General features: G+C 39.5%; 2 protein-coding genes across 2 annotated transcripts; one reads left to right on the top strand and one right to left on the bottom strand.

Annotated features, from left to right (window-relative positions):
• Positions 1-1,915: 1,915 nt before the first annotated feature.
• On the bottom strand, positions 1,916-13,839 carry scp2b (sterol carrier protein 2b). The gene is made up of 5 exons (XM_026159439.1): positions 13,674-13,839; positions 11,641-11,731; positions 6,722-6,851; positions 6,415-6,494; positions 1,916-2,716 (listed from the first exon to the last, which is right to left on the bottom strand). Exons 1-5 carry the CDS (start codon positions 13,694-13,696, stop codon positions 2,621-2,623), a joined length of 420 nt encoding a protein of 139 aa, XP_026015224.1. The 5' UTR covers positions 13,697-13,839; the 3' UTR covers positions 1,916-2,620.
• Positions 13,840-19,984: 6,145 nt separating this feature from the next.
• Positions 19,985-25,958, top strand: cpt2 (carnitine palmitoyltransferase 2). The gene is made up of 5 exons (XM_026159407.1): positions 19,985-20,547; positions 21,444-21,524; positions 21,614-21,720; positions 21,807-23,111; positions 24,295-25,958. Exons 1-5 carry the CDS (start codon positions 20,357-20,359, stop codon positions 24,621-24,623), a joined length of 2,013 nt encoding a protein of 670 aa, XP_026015192.1. The 5' UTR covers positions 19,985-20,356; the 3' UTR covers positions 24,624-25,958.
• Positions 25,959-25,995: the final 37 nt, after the last annotated feature.

The raw sequence follows: 25,995 nt of genomic DNA, 5'->3' as shown, positions 1-25,995 counted from the left end.
GCACATAAAGTTGGAAAACCAACAAATGTCATCCACAGAGATCGTGACAGAGACAACAGGGCTCACCATGACAGTGGCCATTTTGACTGTATGTCCTGGGTGTCACATGTAATCTCTTGAAGAAGAAAAAAGAGGACGGGGGGCTAAGTCAACAGCATACAACTAAGGCTAGGTATGGATGGATGCAAGTTGGTGCTAATAATTAAAAAAAATATTATGTACTTGTTAGCACTAATTGAATTTGCAGATAATTGAGAGATAATTGACTTGACTGGACAAGTTCAGCGACTTCAATAAGTTGAGGGGACATCTAGCAGACAGTTTGCAGTGTTACCATCTACCCTGTTAATGAGTCTTTGCAACCCCCTAAAATGAAACATTTAGTTCTTAAAGGTACAGTGTGTAAAATCTCACTGCTTGATGCCAGGAGATCAAGTGCATCATCACAGCTACGCTGCCCACGGTAGGCCAAACAACTCTGGCCTCCGTTCATCTGTAGTGAGTGTAGGCTGTCAGCCCGCTGTTAACCTCAGCTGGAGTCCATGTTCATTTACTCTGCAGGAGGCTCTGAAAAAGGAGCCGACGAGTCATTAAAGCTCACTTCTGTCTAATGTCAGCAATACTGAGGTGAGTTGTTGAGAACATCCTGTTTTTTGTTTTTTTGCTTTTAGGTGGCATTAGTAAAACTTTCTTTGAAGTGCAAATTGAATATTTTATTCTCTGGAATAAGCAGTTGTGACAAGATCGGGAATAAATGACATGTTTATTCTCATTTTTGTGTTGCACTGGCTATAGAGGAATTGACCCATCTTCAGATCTACCCAAAAGTGGCAACTTCAGGAACTCTGGTTTTTGTCATAATTGACTTTGCTCAGTTTTTTCCTCTGGGTTGCCACCTGAATGACATGTTTGATAAGAGCCTCCCTTCTTGATATATATCCATCCATTCTCTGCTATAGGGCTAACAAGCATGTCTTTGGACTGTGGGAGCCAGAAGTCAGAGTACCTGGACAGAACCCATGCAAATTCCACAGAGAAAGGCCAACACCGGCTAGTGGATTGTAATCCAGGGTGTTTTTGCACCATGTGAGGTGATGATGCCAACCACTGTGCCATTTACTACCACAGGTCAAAGTAAATACTAAGTGCACGATTTCTATAAAGACTACTGCAGGTTTTGCTGTAAAGACGTGATCACATGACAGTGAATTCACTAAGGCTACATTGTCAAACTTGGAGCAGAGCCACAACAAACTGTTCTTACAGTCTGAGCAGTGCTTCTCGTGCCAGGTTCCATCACCTTTCTTTGTAAGCTGGTAAAGTGCGTCGTAACTTTCCTCTCTTCTTTTAGCAAGAATTTTCTTTATCATTTTATTCACATTAATTAGGCCTTTAATTTACATAAATGTTTGCAAATAGTCTAAAATGTCTCAATTTCTTCACTGTAACACAACAGAAGAAACGACATTCTCTAAAAGCAATCATTACTGACCAATGAAATAACCCCAGTGTGACTGCAGAGTAAGACCTGAAAACTACACGAGCCAAGCCAAAGCTGCAGTGGAATCTGGGTCAGAGCTAGTTAACAGATTTGTCTTTCAGCCACGCTCATCCATCTACAAAGGAAAAAATACAGCGTGGCAGTCTGGAACCGGGTTGCTGCAGCACTGGAAAAGTACAGGGCCCTTCAAAGGGCACACGACCGACATTGACATCAAAGTACCGTGTAACAGTGGGACATTATTTTGCACAGTCACACTGATATAACCTCAGATAGCACCCCGAAACTGTGTCAGGAGACTTTAACGTCAGCCTCTTTTCACTGCAGAAACACTGGAGCATGGCCACTGTTTCCATTTTAACATCCAGAAACTCAACATTCCCATTTGAACATAAAAGAGGGAACATCATGTTGTTCATTCAGTCTTGTTTTATGTTCCATTTCATGGATAAGTTGCTCTGTGCTTTTTTATCAGCAAAATTTAAAGAGACCTCGAGTTACTTGCAGGAATCATGCGCCAAATACACCCAGACCGTGAAAAATGAAAATCACGATCCCCAGGAAAGACACGTTTATTCTGTAGAAATATTTTAGAGATTCATACAATAAGAGAAGAGCAGAATATGTATTTTGTATTAGTATTAGTTAGGCAGACTTAAAAAAAAAATACTACATTTCTGCCTAGAAACCATAATCTGAGATGAGGAGGCACTTTGACTGTTCAATCCATTATTATGAAGAATAATACACCAATCTGCTCTACTCTTCAAACATTTCTAGACATATTACACTGAAAGATTTCATTAGCAGGGAAGATTACAGAAAAATTGGACAAGAACTGAATTAGTATCACAAAGTAGGGAGGTACCTGTCTCTACTACGTTGGACTAACAGTATCGCTGCAGGCAGGGACTAAATTAGAGAAATAATTATCTCTCCATCTATGTCGTTCTCCAGTTAGATTGGCCTGTCTGCTTACTAATCCCAGTGTTTGGTCAGTGAGGTCACTAAAAGGAAGAGTGTTTTAGTCCAGTGATGAGAATTTTTAACATTTATCTGAAACCAGGCTTGCGGTTGAATTCCTCGTGGTTTATCTCTGTTCTCTTTCCAGCATCTCGTCTACAGCTTGGCTTTGCCCGGCTGCAGCTGCAGGTTTTGTAGCTTCATAGCCAGACCCATGTTTCCTGTGATCTTCAGCTTGCCCTGGAAAAATGCCTGTGAATCAGAGCGAGAGCGAGAGTGTAATACACTGTAATATAAAAGCATCAGATGGTTGGGAATCAGAAGCGTGGTTCATTCAGTGTAGGAGAGAAATACATGCTGCTGGCTTTAAAGAGTTACCATGAGAGATTAACTCAACCCGAGAAAAAGTGGGACAACGGCAACAACAGCTTATGAAAGGTCAGGAAACTCCAGAGCACACAGGCGTATGAAGGAGAAATGAATATTTGTGATGTGAGAAGGTAAAAATCAGGCGAGTGATGTAAAAACGTGACCATTTTAGAGATAAATATTTTCTCAAGGAAATAAAAATAAGTCATTCATGTAAGTTTACAGCAGAAATGGGGAAACTGAGGGTTTTTTATTTGTTCAAAAAAAACCAAAAAACAATGCAGGTATCCAAATAACTGGGGATCTAATCTGTGGAAAACACACTGCTGGAGCCTGCATTGCTATCCTTTTGTGATCAATAGAAAACGTATTAAATTATTAAAGCTGTGCAACACTCCTTTTGGTAATCTGTAGGAATGCATCTCTCCCTCTCCGTCCCTCTAATCTTCCTTTTCTCAGGCCTTGTTGTGGCTTCTCTGCTATCTGTTATCCAAAGCAGGGTTAGAATCATGTACTTGTGCATCATGTAACTGTTTCCCTGTAAGAGCGTCACACACATATCTGTTCCCAGGATAACGTTGGAAGAAGTTAATAAATTAAACTTGCCCCGGCGAGCACTTGCATAGATATTCATCACGTATGCTTTTGCTTCCTTGCAAGTAAATAAATGCGTTGGAACTCGCTGCTCTGTGTCTCACTTCATAAGGGATTTTTTTTTTTTTTTTTTAAACAGCTTGGTCCTTCGAGCTGGATTTCAACATCTCTCCTGTTCATTTCAGCCAATGCGGACCAATACCGTACATGGGGGAGTATGGGACTCCTGCAAGACCTCCACCAGAGTTTAAAAACGACAATTCAGGATCGCTGAGTTGTGCACATTATTATTAGCATTATAATAAAAGCTGGAGAAGGTTGCAGAGCGGTTACCAGTGTTTCCAGTGGGACTGCCCTGTGAAACCCCATTGTACGCACCAGTTACTCAGACATTATGTCTGTTATAACTGGTTAGCTGACTGAATTATAAAAATTGAAGAACACTCGCAACTAAATAAATAAAATACATACATAGATTAAATAAGTAAATATGTAAAATAAAGAAAGAAAACAGAAGCTGAAATACAGAGTCGACTCTGAAATAGACACAACAGATAAACTAGTAAAGATATAGTGAGGTAAAGTAAAACGCACAATAAAATAAAATAAAGTGAAATGAAAAGCTGTAGGATGGGTAGTAACTGCAGTAAGGTGGAACAGGATGCACTCAATGCCAGTGACGTCAGATCAATGTGCCAAAGAGACTCGAGAGCAGTTCAGCATTTGCCCTTATGGCAAAAGGAGTTCAGATTTGAGGGGAAACTAGATGTTTTTCTCCCATCCTTTTTTTAATGTCACACAGGAAAATCAGAGAGGAAGAGGCAGACACACAGTGCAGAAGTGGCTTTTCTAGGACCTCACAGTACATGCAATCACTGCAAATGGCTGTGAGCTGATGGTAGTCAAGTCAAGTCAAGTCAAGTCAAGTCAACTTTGTCAATTCTGCCACATGTACAGGACATACACAGAATAGAAATTGCGTTACTCTCAAACCCTAGTGATTAGAATTGACCTGAGTGCTACCTTAATATAGTGCTTTCACATGTAATAATAATTCAAATGCATTTCCTGCATGGAAAACAACGAGGAGCTGATAAGTCAAATGTCGAATCATAAAAGGTTAAAACTGTATATATATTTAGCTTGAAGGTGCAAAAGAGCCACCATATTTATTTTCAGACAAATCTAATGAAAAAAAGATTGGTTCATTTTGTGATATGTGGCTTTCGACCCCTCTCACTGTTGTTTCTGCAAAATACAAATATCTTTAAGTATGGTTTAGTTTTTAAAAAGGTTCCCAGTTTGTAATCTTAGTTACTAAAAACCAGTGTAATTGACTTATTAAACATTTGTTGTACCAGTAAAGTGGTTCCATATCAGGGGTAAATGCTTTCCAGGGTTAGTTTCGCAATTCACAGAATACTTGGAAAGAGCTAAAGCTAAAAGGTAACTTATTACGTTGTTTCTTATCTTCTGTACATTTCAACTAATGAGGACAGTGAATGTGAATGTAGTCCGTGTGAGCCAAAGGCTCCTACTTCAAAGTCCACAAAACGCCCAGTGTCATAGTGTTTCCTACTTTTGTATCTATATGATACCACAGAGCGGACCTAATATAGTGATCGCAGGCAAAGATGCCCCACAGCTCTGCTGTTCAGTCTTTGTTTGTGTAGTGCAGGCAAACAAAAGAACCATCCTGTAAAAGGAGGATAGCTAAAACAGCTTGTTTCAGACAGAGGATTGAGAAACTAAGAAGAAGGATGTAACTCTAAAGAGATGGATAAGCAGATTCAGTATACGTCTTAAAGCAGCGGCTCTCTCACAATGCCAAAAACGTTAACAGCTCCTACACTACAATTTTTAAATCCACCATCACAAACAAATAAGGATCTGAGCTAAATTTAAGTAAATTAAAGTACAAGTCTGACTTAAGTAAACATTAAAATTTGTTGTATTACTGATCTTCATCTGGGAGTATTTGCCTGACGCCCTGCACATTCATCAGGGCACGTTGGTTTTTTCACATGCTGAGGCCGTGCACAGCTCTGTGGCCGTGCTGGAGAGGCCACAGCTAACAAGACATCCAGCAACTCAAATGACTGAGAACATGCAGAGCTTTGGTCCAGCTGGTCTTGGTCTTTTTTTCCAGTTAATTTTTTCGAAGGTGTGAGACAATCTCCAGGACAACAATGTTTATCAAAACAGCAAACTCCTCATTCACAGTTCCACAGCTGAAATTAAGCTCATCTATGAACAAACGGACTTTTTCCAAGACTGGCAACAGCGGGTTCGACTCCTTGGAGGAAAAACCTTTTTTTCTCAGTTGGCAGCTCAGCAGAAATGTCCGTTCCAGGTGGCTAATAGCTGTTTACTTTAAGTCAGGCTGAAAAACATATAAAATGAATGTTGTAAAAATGTTTTTTGGAAAGCTGTGGGAAACTCACACTAGACATCCTAAGTATTTGTGGGTAATGTAGGACCTTGCCAGCCAACTGGAGAACTCATGGCAGAGGGACATAAGTGGATACATAAACATGGTAACACCATGTCAGACTTATCAACTAACGCCTATACAGAAATCTAAAAGAGTATATGATAGTGCCTTTCCTTCTCACACAAATCATTCAATATGTTTCTAAATCAGTTATTAGTAAGTGTTACACTTTTATTAGCCAAAAATGAGACTTGAGAAAAACAAATACTGCATGCTTGTACAAAATTAAATAAAATAGTACCGGAAATGTCTTTAGTTTAAGGTTTTTTGACTGAAATGGCTCAAGATCGCTGTCAGCTAGTCAACTGGCACATTTAAGGAGACTAAGATGTTTTTGTTTGGTTGGGTTTTTTTGGTACTTTATGGAAAGAAAAGAGTTCACTGAATCAACTTCAGCTGCAGTATCAACAGACCGAAGGGAAAATGGTAAATGGACAGCACTTATAGCACTTCACAGTTTAGCCTCCAGGCCGTACCAACACTGAATACTCACAGTTTGTGGGTTCATTTTCCCAGTCATCAAGGCCAACAAGTCTGCGTCTGACATAGAAATGGTGCAATCGGCTTCCTTATCTGCAGGGCAGAGACACAGAAACCGAGCTAAGTTTAAAAAAAACATGTTACAGCTCAGAGGTTTTTGCTCACTGACTGAAAAGAATGGGAGCAGTTTAACCCTCAAGAGACAGAGATATTTTAACACCGAAAATGGGACCGAGGGGTCATTCGTGAATCCATTATATTGGATACAAGAAGACTGGAAGACTTTAAATCATGCTCACACAGCCGCTCAGCTTTCTCACCAGTATCATTGTGAACGCAGCCTTTGCCGTTTTTCACGTCCACAAACCAAGTTGCCTCCTTTCCACTTGGGCCGTCCTTTACTTTGAAGGCAAACACTCCACCAATCTTTTTCACAAACTGCTCCCCATCCTGTACAAAGACATTTCACATACCTTAAACCAAAAACAGTTTCCACTACATGTGACTGAAGGAAAAATATATCAAAAATATTTCACAAGTTTTGCAAATTCAGTGCAGTAACAAAATGTTCCACATAAAGTTGTCAGTTTTTAAAAGAACATGTTTTACTGCCTACATTCACTCATCTTATGCTCAGCCTGACAAGCCATGTGTTATTTTCTTTAGAGTTTCAGGTAATGGCAGAAAAACTACTGAAAATATTCAGATAGTGAAGGGAAAAAAAAAAAAAAAACCAGTGGAAAATCTGCCCAACTCCAGTTCAGGATTTGGTAACTGTAGGTGCAGCCAAGAGAGTGGGCTACATTTACATTTGAGCTAAATGTGCACAGGAACTGAAAATCTATAAAATGATAAAGACTATGAGGCTTTATTTGAAATTAAACATTTTGAATATTTATACAATTTTGAAACAGATCAGGGGTGTCGAACTCCAGGCTCGAGGGCCGGTGTCCTGCAGGTTTTAGATGTGTCCTTGATCCAACACAGCTGATTTAAATGGCTAAATGACCTCCTCAACATGTCTTGAAGTTCTCCAGAGGCCTGAAAATGAACTAATCATTTGATTCAGGTGTGTTAACCCAGGGTGAGATCTAAAACATGCAGGACACCCCTGAGTTAGATGAATCATTGTCACCAATTACCATTCAAGAAAACCATCCTTTTTTTAATGGAGATGGATAATCCATTAAATTTAGTTCTAAAGCAAAGTTCTGATTCTACAACGCAGTGGTTCTTAACCTTGGATGAGTCCAAGCCCATTGCAACTTTTTCATAAACTCGTCATCCTGCCTGCTGTCCTGTTTGCTGCTGCCACTCTCTAAAGAGAAATCAGCTAATTTCATATATAATATCTGCTTACAGTTCATTCACAACTAAAAGCAACATAATGAGCAAAGTTAGGTATTGTAAATAAAGTATTTGATCACGAGCAGCAAACCTTTTGAGCGGATGTGTGTTTGTGTGCATGCATGTGTAAAAAAGTTGGACTTTGTAAAGTCCTATCATGTTTTTCATAAAGCATGATCCACCATGGGTGGAGCAGACACCCCAGGCACCCTTGTATGGTAGAGCTTTGTCAATTAAAATGTAGCCATAACTTAAAGGATATCCTGCTTAAATCTTTTTTTTTTTACACTAAATAAGGCCATACTTTACAAAATGAGCATTAATTAAGGACATAAACTAGTAACTAAGACCATAAAATTGGTAAGGAAAGCCATTTAATGGCTATGAATCAACTGAGAAGAAAGGTTAGTTTCTCAAAAACCTCTGTTATCCAGGTTCTTTTGGCAACTAGAGGAGTTGCTGTGCCCTGCTGGCCATCAGCGGAAGAAATGTGAGGAGTGAATGCACAGGGGCACTAGGGCTGTTCGATATAACGATATATATCGGATGACGATATAAAAACGTCTATCGTTTCATTTTACGCTATCGTTTGTTTCGTGGTGTCACAAAATAAACTGTTTACGGCAATATTTTTTCATCGTTTTGATGGACACTGTAGTGGCTATATTCATTTCTTACAGTTCTCTCTGTCTCTTATATTTAATATAACCACACTACGGACAAGCGACTGTTTTTATGCCTTGTCGTTAGCAACAACGATGGTAAAACCATCGCATGTCCGCTTGTTTATTTTCCACATAAATCTTTCACAATAAAGCTCAAGATCCTGTTGAGACTTTTCAAAATAAACTGAATCACATGAAATAGTATGCAGAGTACTGACAGATGAGAAGCAAAAAAAGAGCCGTCAGGTGCTAAAAAAATAAACCTTAGACTCAAACATTAGAACAGGCTTTTCCCCGCAGCACGCCGTGTATTAAATACTCACAAAGAAAACGGCGGCAGTTACAACTTATATCTAAAAATATATAGTTTCGCGCATCAGTTAAAACAGCGGTCCCCAACCTTTTTTGCGCCACGGACCGATTTATGCCCGACAATATTTTCACGGACCATCCTTTAAGGTGTCGCGGATAAATACAACAAAATAAAACTAGTACCGGTACCGAAAAAAATAAGATTTATTCATAACACACGTGAAAAGACCCAGGAAAGCAGAGTTAACGATAAAAACGATAACAAAATAATGCTGAAAACCGATAAAAACCCTGAAAACCATACATTTCACACCTGAGCCTCAACTCTCGCGGCCCGGTACCAAACGACTCACGGACCGGTACCGGTCCGAGGCCCGGGGGTTGAGGACCGCTGAGTTAAAACACTCGACTCCAGGTACACGACGCCTAGCTGGAAACACTTCACACAAGTCGAGCTGCCCGAGATTCACAGAATTTACAGAAAATGTTACATTTTTGTGATTTATATCGTTATCGGGACGATAGATGTCTTATATCGGGATATGAGATTTTGGTCATATCGCACAGCCCTAAGGGGCACCCTTTCATTTCTTAATTCTTATGCCCATCATTATCTTTAATTGAATTTAATTTAATTAATGCCTTTGTAGGAAATAAAATAATAGTGTCTGGATTCTAACATCGGTCATCTAATGAACATATAAAAAATAAGACTTCGTGTGTTCTGATTAACGTAAAACTATGACAGAGATATTTGTAGCTTCGTGTGGTACCTCTCAGTTTTTGGCAGGTGATTCTCTTCTTGTTTAGCTCATAAAGAGGCTCAAATGTTAAAATAAACTATGTTTGCTAAATGTGAACGCCCAGAGGTATACACATGTAAGAGAACACAATAAAAGTGCTTTAAATGAGAAAGCATCCTGTAGAGTTTTTATCATTAGTATTATTGTTGTGGAGTTTTGCTTTTAATCACTGGGTATGTTTGATAATTATTCTTCATTAGCCAACTACCTTCCTCTCGTCCTGCTTTCTTAGTGTTGATTGGCTGTGGAGGATGAATTGCACTTACATAAAGCCACAGGGAGGCTGGAGTGGCTGTCTTCACTTGTTTTTCAGTAGTTCTTTATTATTAATTAGTTGTTTCGGTAATTACCTGCTGCCCCATTTTCAGTTTTTGCTTTCAATAGAGCTGTCAGTCTCAAAGCAAACAGCTTTTCAACAATTTAAGTTTCACAGGCAATTTTCATTTTGTCATTTTTTGTCATTTCTTCCCTCATTCCTGACATTCCAACAAAAACCAAGTATTAATCATAATCCATAAACGTTTTCCCTTCTTGGCTCATGCAAAGTTTAACATTAAATCACATAAACACTTTCAATAGCCAACAGATCGTTTTCATTTTTCCCCCCCCCACACAGCATTGTGTCCACATTCTGACATTTTTTTCTTTTGGGCTGTTTTTTATTGCACACACAGTTATTGCCAAAAACCCTTTTATTCAACAGCTGTTCTTGTAAATTTCCAGCTGTAACATGACAGGAAATTATCTGAAAGGTAATCTAGTTGAAGTAATGTAAACAGAGATCTTCAAGATTCCAGTTGTTGCTAAAAATAAGTCTTTCACATCATCTTTAGATGTGAAAGGGTTCTAGACTTTAGTCTTTTATAAGTGTTTTTATAGTTTTCTAGTGCATGGGCATTAGGTGACTGGCTTCAGTCTTAAAGAAGAAGCCTAAATTTGATAACTCACTCTGTGGTTTGGTTCAAGGCCTTCTTCTTTTGTTTGTTTTGGCCTCCTATAATTGTTTTTGTATTATTAAATCTGCTTTGAACTGAAGCAGCATGGTCGCATGCTCCTGCAGTATGATTAGTCTGTGAGCTACAGACTTGGGGCCTGAAAGAGCTTCCCCATTTTCTGTGTTTTGTGGCATTAAGGTGCCAAGGAAAGCAGCAATTAATCATCAAACTGATACAGCTAGCAATAAAAACATAAATGGAAATAATGCAAATAAAATATGAAAGGAAACAGCTTTTCAGATAAGCCAATGCAGTCAACATTTCTGGGGCGTAGAAGACACACGACGGGTTTTGGTGGGAAACAAAATGTAAACAGCCTTAAATCTGCCGGGTGCACCGTTTACTCAGGTGTTTGTGGAGTACACTCTGCAGCCCAACACAGGTCAGCGACAAAAGTATTACATAACCTAGTTCATCCTTAATCTGCCCAAAACTTGGATTTGAGTAGAAACAAAAAAAAGAAAGAAAAACATTGAACTAATATGAAAATACAAAAGTAGAACAAATTCCCTCTGATAAGATAAAGATAAGCTCCCAAGCTAAAAACTCAAGTCTGTTTGTCTGATCAGTTTTCAGAGATATTACACTAAACTTTGCTGCCATTTCCTCATTGATGACAAATCCCACTCATTATGTAGAGAGCACTGCTGGCGAGCTTGAGATGAATCTGTATGATTGAGGTCAACTAAAGGTAACTGCTTAAAAACAGAGTTTTGATGGAAACCATTTGTCTGATTGAGTCACCATAAGCTTGATATTATTTTTTTGTGTTATAAAATGATAGTTTGGGAACGGATCCTGATGTGCCACCATAAGGTTAAAAGCCTGTGTAGCTATATGAACACAAGCCTAGGAGAACTGTAAATGCTTGGATAGGTGGATTCAAGTATTTATTAAAATCTTTTACAAAATTATTGTGTTTCGTTTTTTAAGCAAAGACCAAATCATAATACATATTATTAAAAGACCTAATGTGTTTTTTATTATACATACTTATTTATTTATTTTCACTGAAAAGGCATGGAAAATATTAATCAAAGGAGCAAAAGTCTACGAATAAAACTATGGAGCTGGAAATGCGCATATCAAGTCCCATTCATGTAGGTAACATAAATACCTCCTGCAGTTTCTTGTCAATTTCCTGGAACACAGCATGCGCCTTGAACCCCTCCAGTCCATCACTTGCGCTAGTGTCAATAGCTTGAATCCTTCAGATGATGAAGACAAATAAGAATAGGAAGGTGACGTTAGAGATAAAAAGAAAAGAATGAAAACACTGCCTAAAGTACCTAAAGTAACTTAAACTTGTAACTCTTCAGTAGTTTGGACACTACTATCGCATACTAAAACTGAAAAACATTTTCCACCTGGGCACATGTATTCTGAGTTGAGCTTTTTAACTCGCTGCTTAAAGATTCGCTTTTCCACCGAGCAACCGTGGATTTCCAACCACCGTTTGCTCTTCCTACCGTATGAAGTGTAACTAGTCAGTGTTCCAGCGATGCTTGGTTGGATCATTTGTTTACATTTGGGTGGCAAATCACCAGCTGCTAGTGTTGTTGCCCCAACTTGTAAAACATATTTGTTAGTTCCACATTTAGCAGGAACAGTTATCTTGCATACTTTGCATAGCACTGTTGTTGGTTGGAGGTTGTTCAGGTAACTCCATTTCTGACTCTAACTGTCAGAAACGTATGGGCTTGTCTCACTGTTGTGAGCGATAGGGGCATTAAACATGTGGCACCCCAATAACAATAACATTCCAATGTAACACTTTTATATATCACGTAAAATTTTACACTGGTATTATCACAGATGATATGATACGACACAGCCCTACTTGAAAACACCACTGTGTATTTAATTGTGCAGCTATTTTGAAGCCCTGATGTAAAAATAACTGAGACACACAAAACTCCAGGACATAAAGAATAGTCAATAAACACCGTGTCACAGGTTGGCAACTTTAAACACAACGATAGAGCTTTATCAATGGCTCATTAATGCCATGGTACATGTTTACTAAAACACTGATTAAACAGTTCAGTGTTCACTCTGCGACAAATTTTTGTTCAGGACTTGTTGATCGCAGGGTACCTTCCTCATAGTTCCTCATGGTTTATTCTATCCATCATTATCAGCAAAATTCCCCATTGATGTGCCCTCAAGATGCTGCCTGTTTCCTTCACTCTCCAACATAGGTCGAGAGTGCCAACGTCTGCCTGCCACATAGCACCAACTAGGGCTGGGCCATATCATACCATTCACGGTAATACCGGTATAATGTTGGGCATCGATAAGAAAATGAAATATCGCGATAGAATATGGGTAAAACGCGCATGCACAGTGCCTTTTGTTTTCATACGTACATGGTGGAAAAAGCATGGCAGCGACGGAGAATGAGAAGGGCGAAAGCGGATCGTTGAATGAAACAGATGAACCAGAATTGGTTTGTAAAAATGCTGCAACTTCAGTGGTGTGGAACTGGTTTAGCTTTCGTCTGTCAGATACACAACAAAGCACTATTTTGGTAGAGCATGCTAGCGAATTTTTGGTATCTGGTATTTTGTTGCCTCTGGAGGCATTTTGTAAGATGGATTTTCAAGCATGCCTTATAAATAAATTATCACATTTTTATACAAATCTAATGTAGGAGTGTCAAACTCACTTTAATTAATGGCCAGTGTGCAGCCTAATTTAATAGATAATAATGTAGTTTTCTTTTTTATGCAAGGAAAGACAAGTACATCCTAAAAACTCTCCCGTTGTGAACCATCCATTTACAAAAACAAATAATGAACAACCTGAGATACCTAAAAATTACCTACAGGACCAGAGCCCAGAGCCAGGGCCGCATATGTGACACCTCTGTCTAACCTGTTAGTCAGGATTCAGGCAGCAACTCCACATGACATCCAGCTTGACATTTACACAAAGAACAAGCAGGGATGCCACCGTGTGATGACCCTCAAACAGCTCCTCAGCAGCTGAGATATTTAACATGCCAACCGGAATCTTGTATGAAAAAACCAAAAGAGCTAACGTTGTTGCAATATTTGACATTTAACCTGTTTTTCAGCTAACCAGGACAGCAAACGGTGAGCTCAGAAACGTGCCGTAGTTAAACAGTGCAAGCTGTGCTTTTCTCACCTCGGTCTCTGTAATTCGGGCATTTTGCTGTGAGTGTAGGTGAACAAACAGCTCCTCGGTATGTGTGGAAGCAGCAGAAGGAGTGATGTTGCTTGCACTTCACCTGCTATTAGCTTAACGGCTGCACTTCCTCGTTTCTTGCACTTTCCCGGATATTCAGACTCGACCTGTCGATGTCAGATAAACCAGATTAGCTGACTGTCCTATGGATTCACTTAGTAACATCTAGTTTACATGTGCTTGTTCAGATAATTTTCTTAAACAGATCCGTAGGGTTAAATTACAGAGATTTTTTTTTTTACAATTAGTAACCTGATCCACTAAATTTATTCATACCAGCTATTTAAATATAACTGTATATAAAAGCAGGCGTTATTAATCAGTAATTCAGGCTCTGTACCTTTGTATGACCAGGTACAGGGACCCACAGAAAATAAGATTATTTAAAGATAAAATACATTTAGTGTAAAAAAAAAATAGGTTGACAATTATTTTCATACTGAAAGAAACGCCAGAGCACAAGAGTTTACACATTTATGTTCAAATGAATGTTTTGCAAAGTGATTAAGTGCGTATTATTTATACTCTGTTGTCTTTACTGTCTTTGTTTTACTGAAGTTTTATTGAATCTGTTTTATCCTTTTGCATTGTTGCTTGATTTGGTAATATGATTCTGAAAAACAAGAGTTTGTTAGGACTTCTGGCAAAAATTGCCAGCAAAATCTCAGGTGATTGGCAAGACAGGCTTTTGACTTTTTATAACAAGCATGTACTGAGGGAGGTTCCTTCTATTATTCATTGTTTGAACTACCCACTCCGCAGTGAGTTTGACTCTTTGCCCTCTGGCTGTCATTTTAGAGTAGGGATATCAGTAGGACCAAAATACTCCAGGTTTCTTTTATTCGTACTGCAACCTGTCTTCTTAATGGCAAATAGCCATTTTGTGGCTTTTTACTGTTGTTGCTTTTATTCTCATTTTATTGTTTTTATTTTTATTTATTGGGACTTTATTTTATTGTTGTGCACTCACTGGGTATGTGTCTGTCGTCCTTGTTGCCCCTGCTGCTAAACTAATTTTCTTTTGTGGGACATATACTGAAGGTACATACATAAACGTGTTGTGTGTAATCATATACATAATTACAGATTCATTAATGTCAATTAATGTTTCTGCTGAAGCTCTTTTATGTCATTATTATCTTCTTAGTTTAACCTGTTAGCCTGTTATTATTGGTGATGAAACATTTGCATTAATTTAAAAAAGTATTTTCAGTGGTTGCTTTACAGTTTAAAAGACCCCTTCAAAAGGATTTGAGTGGAAATGTTTCTGTTATTTCACAGCATAGGTTTTGTGCAAAAGCAGACCCAATATTTTCCTATCAAGAGCATCTTTAACTCGCACAGAAACAGAATATATATATATATATATATATATATATATATATATATATAGATAGATATATAGATAGATAGATAGATAGATAGATAGATAGATAGATAGATAGATATATACATACATAGCTTATTACATTACAAATATACTAAAGTTATTGTACAAATAAAATCCGTTGAGCTGGGGTCAGGTAGGCAGTTTCAGATCTGACTTATTTATATGGTGCTTGATGACTGCTGGATGTCAGACAATTAGCAATATATATGTTATATATTTTGCTGTAGGCTCTGTAGTGAGGCAGAGCAGAATGAGGCAAACATCTGAAAATCTCATCAGTCTAATGGAGACCCAGTGAACTATAACCCTGTCTGCTTTTGTAGAGAAGCACATAGGGAGGCCGGGTGCCTGGCTGGGTGGGCTTCAGATAGCAGCAGAGGGCTCACGGCCAACCATCTAACTCATGCTGGCTTGATCACTCCCTCACTTATCACAAATACGGGCTCAGCGCCATGGGAAGCCAGCCGATGCTGCTGGTACACTTCAGCGAGCTGTTTTTTTTCTGCAGCTGATGTGTGTAGCGGAGGTTGAGCTCCAACCACAAAATCACTGAACAGGAAAACACTGCACTCTACTGGTCCAAAGGTCGCATAATGCCATGGTTTTACCCTCTTGTGTGGGCAAAGTTCTTATTACTTCTTTTTACTTTCTTAATGCACCACATTATCAGGATTGAAAACAACAGAGCCACAAGAATCGTTTGAGGCAAAATTGTTAAAGGTAAACGAGTCCTGAAAATTAATAAATCATCAAACCTTTGCTTTTCTCCACACACCATTTATATATTTTTGAATAGAGATTCATGAATGTACTGAAAACTTTGTCTCACTAACACTGAGAAATTAGTTACCCATAAAATCCCCTGAGTAGGAAATAATTAATTGGAAAAGAGAACATTCCTCATGGTTTTTCTTAAAATCGTTTTCCTATTTGCCTTCCTTTTGCTGTGCTTGTTGTGTGTACTTGTATTTCAAGTTATGTAGTGATGCATAAAGTCCTGATGACTTCTACCTAAAATATAACATCAGTTATATAGATGGTACGAATGCAGGCTTTTTCTAATAGAAGGTGCAAAAAAACCACCAAATATTTTACAGATACTAAATGCTGATCTTTACCTAATACAATGTATTTTAAAGGTAATACTGAATGTGTCATGGCACAGTGGCCCATGGAAATGGGATGGACTCAAGTGCAGTTTCAAAACCAGAGGTTTGAAGTGCGGTGTAACAAAAGTCTTTATTCACAACGCTTGGAAGCTAACAGAAAACTCAGACTAGCATTAAGGAACGTAAACTAGACGTCTGAGGCAAGAGAAACTATGGCCATAACAAAACTATGACTAGATTGCAGGGACAACTGGGTGCAGCGACTGGGCAGGGGAAACTGTGGCTGGCCAGGGCAGTGATTGCAGGTGGAGGTTGCTTGGAGGGGGGAGGCAGGAGACAAAGGTCCAGGTGGGTACTACGTGCAATGCAGGGAGGCAGGCAGGAGAGACTGGCAGTTTGAAAAGGGAGAGGTTACTGGCAGCTGCATACCAGAATCCAGGAGAGCTTGTACGGATGAGGATTGGTAGGTGGGTTCCAGATGCTGACGAGAAAACAGAGAACTAAGGCAAGTAGACACAATGATACACCAAGGAACAGACATGAGGCCGAGAACGGACTAAAGTTGGCAGATAATCTGGCAAAGACTAGTTGTGTGCGCAGGTCATAAATACTGCTGGTGTGATTGCCATCAGGTGAGGAACAACAAAGACTCCACCCAGAGGGGAGGAGCCGATGCAGTGGAAAACTACCCAGACCATGACAGAATGGCTGTTTGAAGTATGTAAAAAAAAAAGTTGTTTTAGAAGCCAGTTATCCATAATTATTCCAACTTTTCCAACTTTTGACTGACTTAATTATTATCACCTAAAAAGTTGTGGTAATTTAACTTAATAGTTAAAAAGATTCTATGAACTTGAATATTTTTATTTCTTTAACTAAAACTTTCCTTTAGCTGCTCACTTATTCACAAGGTGTCACTACAGCAGATGGAGCCGCATATTTGATTCGGTAGATTTTTACACCATGTACCCTTCCTGACACAATCTCCAAAGGATTTGTGTGTCCTCCCAGCCTTCAACCAGGGAGACTTTGCATGTCAGGCAAAGGTGTAAACCACTAACTCTATGGACCCACCAAATTGATTATTTAATCTACTTTTTTTCCTTTTACAGTTTTTCTTGATTGCTTAAACACATTTCTTGAAACTATGCCTCGTATTCCCAAAACAGTAAACACAAATCCATAATGTCTCACCCAATTTCCCAAACATCGTATTGTCAGGTCAAAATGAGACGCAGGTTGTGTCAATGACCACAATTGTGGCTAGAAAGCTGATACTTCTCTGCTGGAAGTCTGCTAAACCTCCTACCTTCGAAATGTGGTTGAGAGAATTTGGAAATGTACTCCATCTGGAGAAAATCAGGTTTACCTTGTCTAACCGAGAGAGTGTGTTTTATAAGATTTGGCAACCAGTCATTAGCCTGATGGATAAACTTAAGTGAAATATACTCTATCTTAACATTTATGTATGCTGTATTACCACCTTGTTGACTTGCCGTCCACCTTCTATTGTGTTCTTTTGAAGGTGATTGTTGTATACTGCTCAATTATAAAATCAATAAAAATATATTGAAAAAAAAAATGAAGCTCTGCACCCAAAACTATTAACTTTTGCTGAAAAACCAAACTTTGCCCACAGACAGCACACACAAGGCCTCAAAAACACACACACAACAACATAGTCTTACACTTTGGTGCAATAAATGTTAAACAATATTCCCAAAACTGGCAAGTTATGTTGCTTGTGGTTCTTCCCCTCAAAAACCTTTTCACATGATGAACACAAAAGACACAACCAATGTTTAATATATACAGTGGCACATTTTTTATCCATGTACCATACAGTACAACACACACCAAAAATATTATTCCACGTCAGCATCCTGTGTGTGTTCTGGGTCAGGCCAGAGAATCTCATCCACATCATAGGCTATATTGGCCCTGGCCAGGCAGCGGGGGTAAACTCCTCTTGCATGCCTGATCCACCCCTGGCATGCATCTACTGGTATGTCTAGGCAGGCCTCTTCCATGGCCTGGAGAAGGTGAACACGGACATAAGGTTCTCAGTCATACACCTTCCACCACCATGCCGAAAACAACTTCTCTATCTACCAGTCATGAACCATAGCAGCGCGATGGAAGCTGACATTATCCCAAACAACAACGTAGCGAGGCTGCTCTGGCTGTGCTGGTTCCCTGTAGTTCAGCTGTAACATATGTCGTCTTAGACCATCAAGAAGAGCAAGGAGAAGTGTTATAGGGTCCTAGAATGGCATGGCAGTGGAGTACCCCTCATTGGCTGATGGCTACGCACAGAGTGATATTCCCTCCACGCTGACCAGGGACATTTACAATAGCCCGATGGCGAATTATGTTCCTGTTCCTGTTCCTCCTCCTCCTCCTCCTCAACTTGCATGTCTTTGGATCCATTGTTTTAAACTTGAATGAACTGGCTTTGGCCCTTTTATCTATCCATCAAAGTTTCTGATTGGTGTGTGATACATTTCGACTCCTAGTGTTTCCACTTGGCTAATTGTGTGCTAATTGAGCTAAAGCTGTGCTGATGTGAGTTAATATTATTGACTGCTAGTGCTTTCTAAGTGACCACATGGAGTAAGCACTGACAAATGTAGGGATTTGTTTGTAGAGTTTTGTAGTAACAGTTCACCACATCTGACTCATGTGGTAAAGCAGGGGCATAGTGTTTATAGTTCAGGGAAATAGGTGTGCTTTTTGGAAAGTGGCATTATGGTTTTGAAATTTGGGTTCAAAAGATTGGTTATAGTGTTTAAGCAACTGAGAAAAACTGTAATATTTTGCAGTTGTGAGCCCCTTCAAATTGTAACTTTATAGTATTCACTGTTGTTTCAGAGCGTGAGGATTAATTCCTGTCAGGCTGAGGACCGTATTATTTATTAAATTCAACAAATATGATCAAGAAAGACAGAAAGAGTTAACCACCCAACACCTGTTTGAAAGATAATGGAATCTTCTTTGCCATTAATATTTTCTCGAGTGTCTGGAAAGTTAAGCTAAAATATTATCTTTCATTATACTTGTTGTTCTTTGTCAGCACAGATAGGGACAAAAAGAGCTGTAAAATCAACTTCAATCTTCAAGGAGACAAAAGAATGATCATGGAATGAGTATCTAAAATAAGAGATTATGTTTAACTATGTTTAGTTGCAGGTGTGTGAGGAGATGAAGAAAGAATAACACAGCACTGTATTAAACCCAGAGTAAAAGATGGTTTGGGAAATAGTGAAGCCTGCCGAGCTGGTTTGGTAGCCTAGATTGAAGACTGATGATACTCTGACTGTTCACATGCTCCGAGATAATAGTTCATATCTTTGTGAAAAGCAGTCAACCAAAAACCTTAAATTTTTCACGAACGTAGTGAAAACAAATCAAGTCCAAGTATGCAAACAAGCTTGCAGCTTGAATGCTGTTGTCATTAAAGCAAAAGGGAGTTTCACTCTCATCTTGTTGACATTATCATAATAATAAGCTTTTTGAAATCAAAACAAATATAAAATGCAATACAAGTGTCTTTTAGATCAAAGCTTATTTAACAGGACTAATTTCATTTCAGGTTATTTTACTGCAGCATAAGCCAAGTTATAAATCTTTAAATTTGATATAACTGAATAATTGACACTGTCATGGGCCCTTATTTTAACAATATATAGGCTTTAGATATTTATTATTTACAATAAAGAAACATGTATTTACACCCTTACAAGACTATACCGGAAATCTAGAGTCAGGACCAGAAGGAGTCACGTGACACGCTCTACTGGTTAAACTTCCTGTTGTCACTTTAGTTAATTATTTCTTTCTATTTTTTTTTCCCCCTTCTAACGTTTTCCTTTACTTTTTAAAATTATAAAGTCGAGTTATAATACGTGGCGTTTATTTTCCTTTGCTAAACCTTTCCCGAGTGTCTCTGAAACGAAGCGGTACTCTAAGGAAGTTTAACCGGTTGCTAATGTTAGCTAGTTAGCTGGCGTATCTTTCCTTCAGTGACAGGTGAAAGCTCGCTCCGTCCAGGCTTACCTTTTACCTGTTAAAATCGTTTTTACGTTTGTAGCCTCCTGTAGGTGATCAGTTTACAAATCAACACCATGGCCGGTCTGCTTTCATTGCATTGTGTCGCCTCTCTCAAGAAGTCCGGGAGTCTAATTCATTTTAGAAGCGCTGCTCTGGGGGTTCATATGAGACACTATAGCAGCAAAAAGGCCCCCTCTTCATCATCTTCGGAGTATCTGCACCAAAGCGTCGTGCCTTCCATGCATTACCAGAAGAGTTTACCCAGGTAAGGCGTTTTGTGACGAATTTGGACACATTGCTTTTTCATTTTCTCCAAACATGTCGCGCAAACTCAAAAAAATCTGTGGTTTCATGTGCGCCGGAGATGTCCAGCAAACAAAACAAAAAGGTGTCCTGAAATAAAGGTGACCCATTTAGCTTTTAGATCGATGTAGGTAAAAGGGCATGCTTGCGCTAAACTCAGTGACCACTAGAGGGTGACATGAATTATGATTAATGACGCTTAAAAAAAATAGGTGTGTGAAAACAGTTCAGATTTTGTGCAGGAAACATTATCCAGATATTTCAGTCCATAAGATGGCATCACACAGTTGCTGCACATCCATGATGCAAATCTCCCATTCCACAACATCCCAGACTGCTCGGTTAGATTGAGATCCGGTGACTGTGAAGGTCATTTGAGCAGAGTGAACATGGTGCTTTATACTCCTGGAGGCAGCCATCAGAGGATGGGTACACTGTGCCCAGAAAGAGATGGCCATGGTCAGCAGTAATACTCGGGTACGCTCTGGTGTTTAATCAATGCTCAGTTGGTACGAGATGCCCAAAGTGTGCCAAATAAACATTGTCCACAGCATTACATGATCACCATAGCCTGAACCATTCATACAAGGCAGGATAGATCATGCTTTTGTTTTGTTTATGTCTAATTCTGATCCTGCCGTCCAAATGTTACAATAGAAATCGAGACCCATCAGACATTTTAAATGAAATAAAAAGAAGAAAATGTCCCTAGTTTAAGAAAGCTGTTGAACATTTGGTTCTTGAACATGGGTCACCACATCACAGTGGGTGCTCTCTTCCGTTAAGTTGTTTTTATTATAAAACATACAAATGAATCGAATAAAACATGACTGACTTCATTTCCCTTTTGCTGTTTAGATTGCCCATACCAAAACTGGAGGATACTATCAGGAGATATTTGGCTGCCCAGAAGCCTCTTTTGGATGATGACCAGTTCAGGTGAGTTTCCACAAGTTAAATCAAACTTTTTATTTGATTATTTAAATGCTTTAAACCTAGTTGGAGCCATTGTTGTCATGTATCTGCAGAACAACAGAGAAACTTGCTCAGGATTTCCAGAATGGTGCGGGAAAGCAGTTGCATGAGGAACTGGTTGCTCAGGATAAAAACAATAAGCACACAAGCTACATCTCAGGTAACTATGACTATAGCCTAAAACTGAGCATCAAAGATGGAGTAATCACTGTTAAATGAGGTTAAAAATGTTCTTTTGTGTCACAGCTCCCTGGTTTGATATGTATCTGTCTGCACGTGACTCTGTGGTGCTCAACTTCAACCCTTTCATGTCCTTCAATCCCGACCCAAAGACTGAGTACAATGACCAGCTGTTGCGGGCGACCAACATGGTGTGTTCAGCTGTGCGCTTCATGAAAACGCTACGAGCCGGTCTGCTGGAGCCAGAGGTTTTCCATCTGAACCCAGTCAAAAGCGACACGGACAGTTTCAAGAACTTTATCCGCTGGGTCCCATCTTCACTGTCCTGGTATGGGGCCTACATGGTGAATGCATACCCTTTGGACATGTCTCAGTACTTCCGCCTCTTTAACTCAACTCGGATTCCTAAGCATGGGCGAGATGAGCTCTTTACTGATGAGAAAGGGCGACACCTTTTGGTTATGAGGAAAGGAAACATGTACGTGTTTGACATAATAGACAGGGATGGGAATTTAGTGAAACCTGCAGAGATCCAGTCCCACTTGAAGTACATTTTGTCTGACTCGACACCGGCACCAGCCTTCCCTTTGAGTGTTCTGACCAGTGAGAACAGGGACGTGTGGGCAGGGCTCAGGGACAAGCTGATTGGTGCTGGAAACGCAGAGGATTTACGGGTCGTGGACAGCGCCCTTTTCTGTCTCTCCCTGGATGACGAGAGCATGCGGGACCATATTCACATCTCCCACAACATGCTGCACGGCAACGGCTGTAACCGCTGGTACGACAAGTCCTTCAGCCTCATTGTAACCAAAGACGGACAGGCAGCTATTAACTTTGAACATTCCTGGGGTGACGGCGTCGCTGTGCTTCGCTTCCAGAACGAGGTCTTTAAGGACACCACCGAGAAGCCACTAGTGCACCCAGGTTCGGCTGCTGCTGCTGTGGATTCGGCCTCTGCTGTGCGCAGATTGCAATTCAAGCTGAACAAAGAGCTGGAGAATGGCATCCAAAAGGCAAAGGAGAATATTGACTCTGCCGTATCAAAACTCACTATTGACGCCATGGAGTTCAAAAGAGGCGGGAAGGAACAGTTAAAGAAGAACAGGCTGAGTCCAGATGCTATAGCCCAGCTGGCTTTCCAAATGGGCTTTCTGAGGCAGTACGGACAGACTGTAGCCACGTACGAGTCATGTAGCACTGCAGCTTTCAAGCATGGCCGCACAGAGACCATCCGACCAGCGACTGTACAAACCAAAAAGTGCTCACATGCTTTCGTTCAACAGCCTGGCAAACACAGTGTGGCGGAGCTGCAGGCCATGCTCGATGAATGCTCCAAATATCATGGGCAGCTCACCAAGGAGGCAGCTATGGGTGCGTGTGACATGTCAGCATGCAGATAAATTATGGTGATTTTGTACACCAGTAAACGCAGTGTTTTAAGCTGCAGATATCTCTGATGGTAATTATCTGTCATAGCAACAACACATCATAACAGGCCAAATCAGTAGTTTATCTGAGCTAAATATTTAAACCATAAAACGCTATAACCATGTTTAAATATTTCACAGCCCTCCCAAGATGATTTAATCAGAACCAAAGGAAAAAAACACCTTTAGTTTGGTTCTTTGTCCTCCTGCACCATCAGGAGTTGAGCAATCGATCTTTGCACACAGACATTTTTTATTTTACTGCTCTAAAAGTTCTTATCTGTACCAAATATTATGTAATCATCATGTTGCTGTGTGTTTAGGATTTGTGCACTTGTAATGCTTTAAAAAAAAGTATATTTCTCAACAATAGCATCTCATTTACAGTTTAAAAAGTTGAATTTGCTGTAATATTTAATAAACAGTTTGCCAAGTAACCACCTAGTAATGGGCTAAAAGGACCCATTTTTATCAGCTGAACATCATCTAAGTGACCATGTGATTAAGTGTATAATTTTGCCCACACATTGTACAGGCCAAGCAATACTGTAGCATGGCCATGTAATAGTTAAAAATATAGCAGCATATGTTAAAAATGTAAATCTTTTTAACATATTCAGGGAGAAACAAACACATCAAAGTGTATGGTCTTAAAAACACAATGTATGATTGTCACTTACTTTTTTAGATTTATTCATTTAGATTTAATGATACTTAGGTAATTTTTTTGGCCTTTATGACTTGGGCTCTCTCTCAGAGCTCAAATCGCACTTCAGTCTGACATATGCAGATATCTGATTTACAAAAACTGGGATTCTCAGTTTTAGCATTTTTCTACTAAATGGATGAGCAAATATGTTTTGATATTAGCTTATTAGACATAGAGGGGCACGGTCTGCAGTATGAAATTTTAGGAGGTTTTTTACAGTAATGCAAGCAAGGTTAAGTCATAAGTCTTCTTATTCACCATAATGTGTGACTTTATTAAAGAATTATTTTCTTGAATGCATTGTTCGATATAAAAAACTGAAGTGTTAAGATAATGACTGATTCGCACTTTTTATTACACACAATGCTGACCTGAGAACAGTTCCTTCACTAACTGCTCTTTTTGCATCTCTCTCCAGGTCAGGGTTTCGACCGTCACCTGTTCGCGATGCGATACCTGGCCGCCTCAAAGGGCCAAGCTCTGCCCAGTCTGTACACTGACCCAGCTTACGCCGCCATCAACCATAACATCCTCTCTACTAGCACCCTCACCAGTCCAGCTGTCAGTCTCGGCGGCTTTGCCCCTGTGGTACCTGATGGTTTTGGTGTCGGCTACGGCGTCCACGACAATTGGATCGGTTGCAACGTATCTAGTTACCCGGCTCGCAACGTCCATGAGTTCCTGCAGTGTGTCCACAAGTCTTTAGAGGACATTTTCACAGTGCTGGATGGAAAGCCACTGAGCTAAGAGTGAACAAGTGTACTTTTACATATTGATAAAGGTAAGAGTAGGAAGGAAATTCAGGGAGAATAGAAAGGATGGGGAAAACTGAAGGGCAGCTCTTTGAAAACAAAGTTTCCTCTGTCATCCCTTAGTTATATATACGTATCATAACAATTGTTCGGTGATGAATAGGACTGCTGGTGTGCGGCAGAAATCATAACCAGTTATTTTGGTAAAACTTGATATTCTAACATTTTGGTGAAAAATATCCAACTGTAGTGAAAAAATATCAGCAACTTCATCTATAACACTACAAAATGAGAGAATCAAAGAAAAATCAAGTGTAGCAAAAATATAATTCTTATCTTTTCATATTCACTTTCAAGCCCTGAAAACAATAATAATAATATACAACATATTTTATTTACCTTCATTGAAAATTTGCTCGTGTTTGACTTCCTCAGCCCACAGTTATTCCAAATTCCCATTCAGACATTTGTGACCAACTCTTACATACATGCTGATGTTAGTGTGCTGTGGCCTAATGTTACTGTTAGCTGCGATTTAAGGTTGTTCATCCATCCATCCATCCTCATCAGGGGGAGGGAGCCTATACCAGCTACCATGGGGCAAGAGGCAGGGTACATACTGGACAGGTCACCAGTTTTTCACAGGGCTAGCACATAAGAACAGACAACCGTTTGCACTCACATGGGCAATTTGGAATTATCAATTAACATAACCCCACTAACTGCATATCTTTGGACTGTGGGAGGAAGCCAGAGTACCTGGAGAGAACCTACGCAAACACGTGAAGAACATGCAGAGGGGCCTTCGCATGTTCTCCAAACTCAGCACCTTCTTGCTGTGAGGCAACAGTTTAAATATAATCCTGCCCCTACACAACTTGTGGTTTCTCAAGGAGGATCTCCACATTAAACTTTTTTCTTAAATGGAAGTGAAATACAAAGCAAATTTCCACTAATTAATGGCCATGATACACGTAATGCATATATAATATAGCTATCTTACAGTGTTATGAAGTGACACAGAGGCCAATTGAGTTACTGCTTATGTCAGAGAAATGAGGGAATCGTTGCTCTGTAAAAGGCCCTTCAGAAGGGTGTAGGGAGTGGGTTGAACTTGGAGCTCTGACTCTAGTTGGTCATTCATGCAGTTAAACTTCTCTGCAATAGTTGCCAGTCAGGATGCAGAGGATGTGCCTTTTTTTTAATGATGTGAAGCTCAACCAGAGCATTTACAAATCACCACTGTAATACACTGAACTGTCATTAGTGTTAGATTACAGCCATTTGTTGTGCTTGAATGTATTTTGAAATTAAAAGTTAATTACCTCTGCTCTTTTATTTGCCCTTGTGATTCTTTACAGACAGCT

Source organism: Astatotilapia calliptera, chromosome 23 (assembly GCF_900246225.1).
Source record: "Astatotilapia calliptera chromosome 23, fAstCal1.2, whole genome shotgun sequence".
NCBI lineage: Eukaryota > Metazoa > Chordata > Actinopteri > Cichliformes > Cichlidae > Astatotilapia > Astatotilapia calliptera.
The sequence above is the reverse complement of the archived record's forward strand: the minus strand, read 5'-3'. Positions and strand labels throughout refer to the sequence as shown.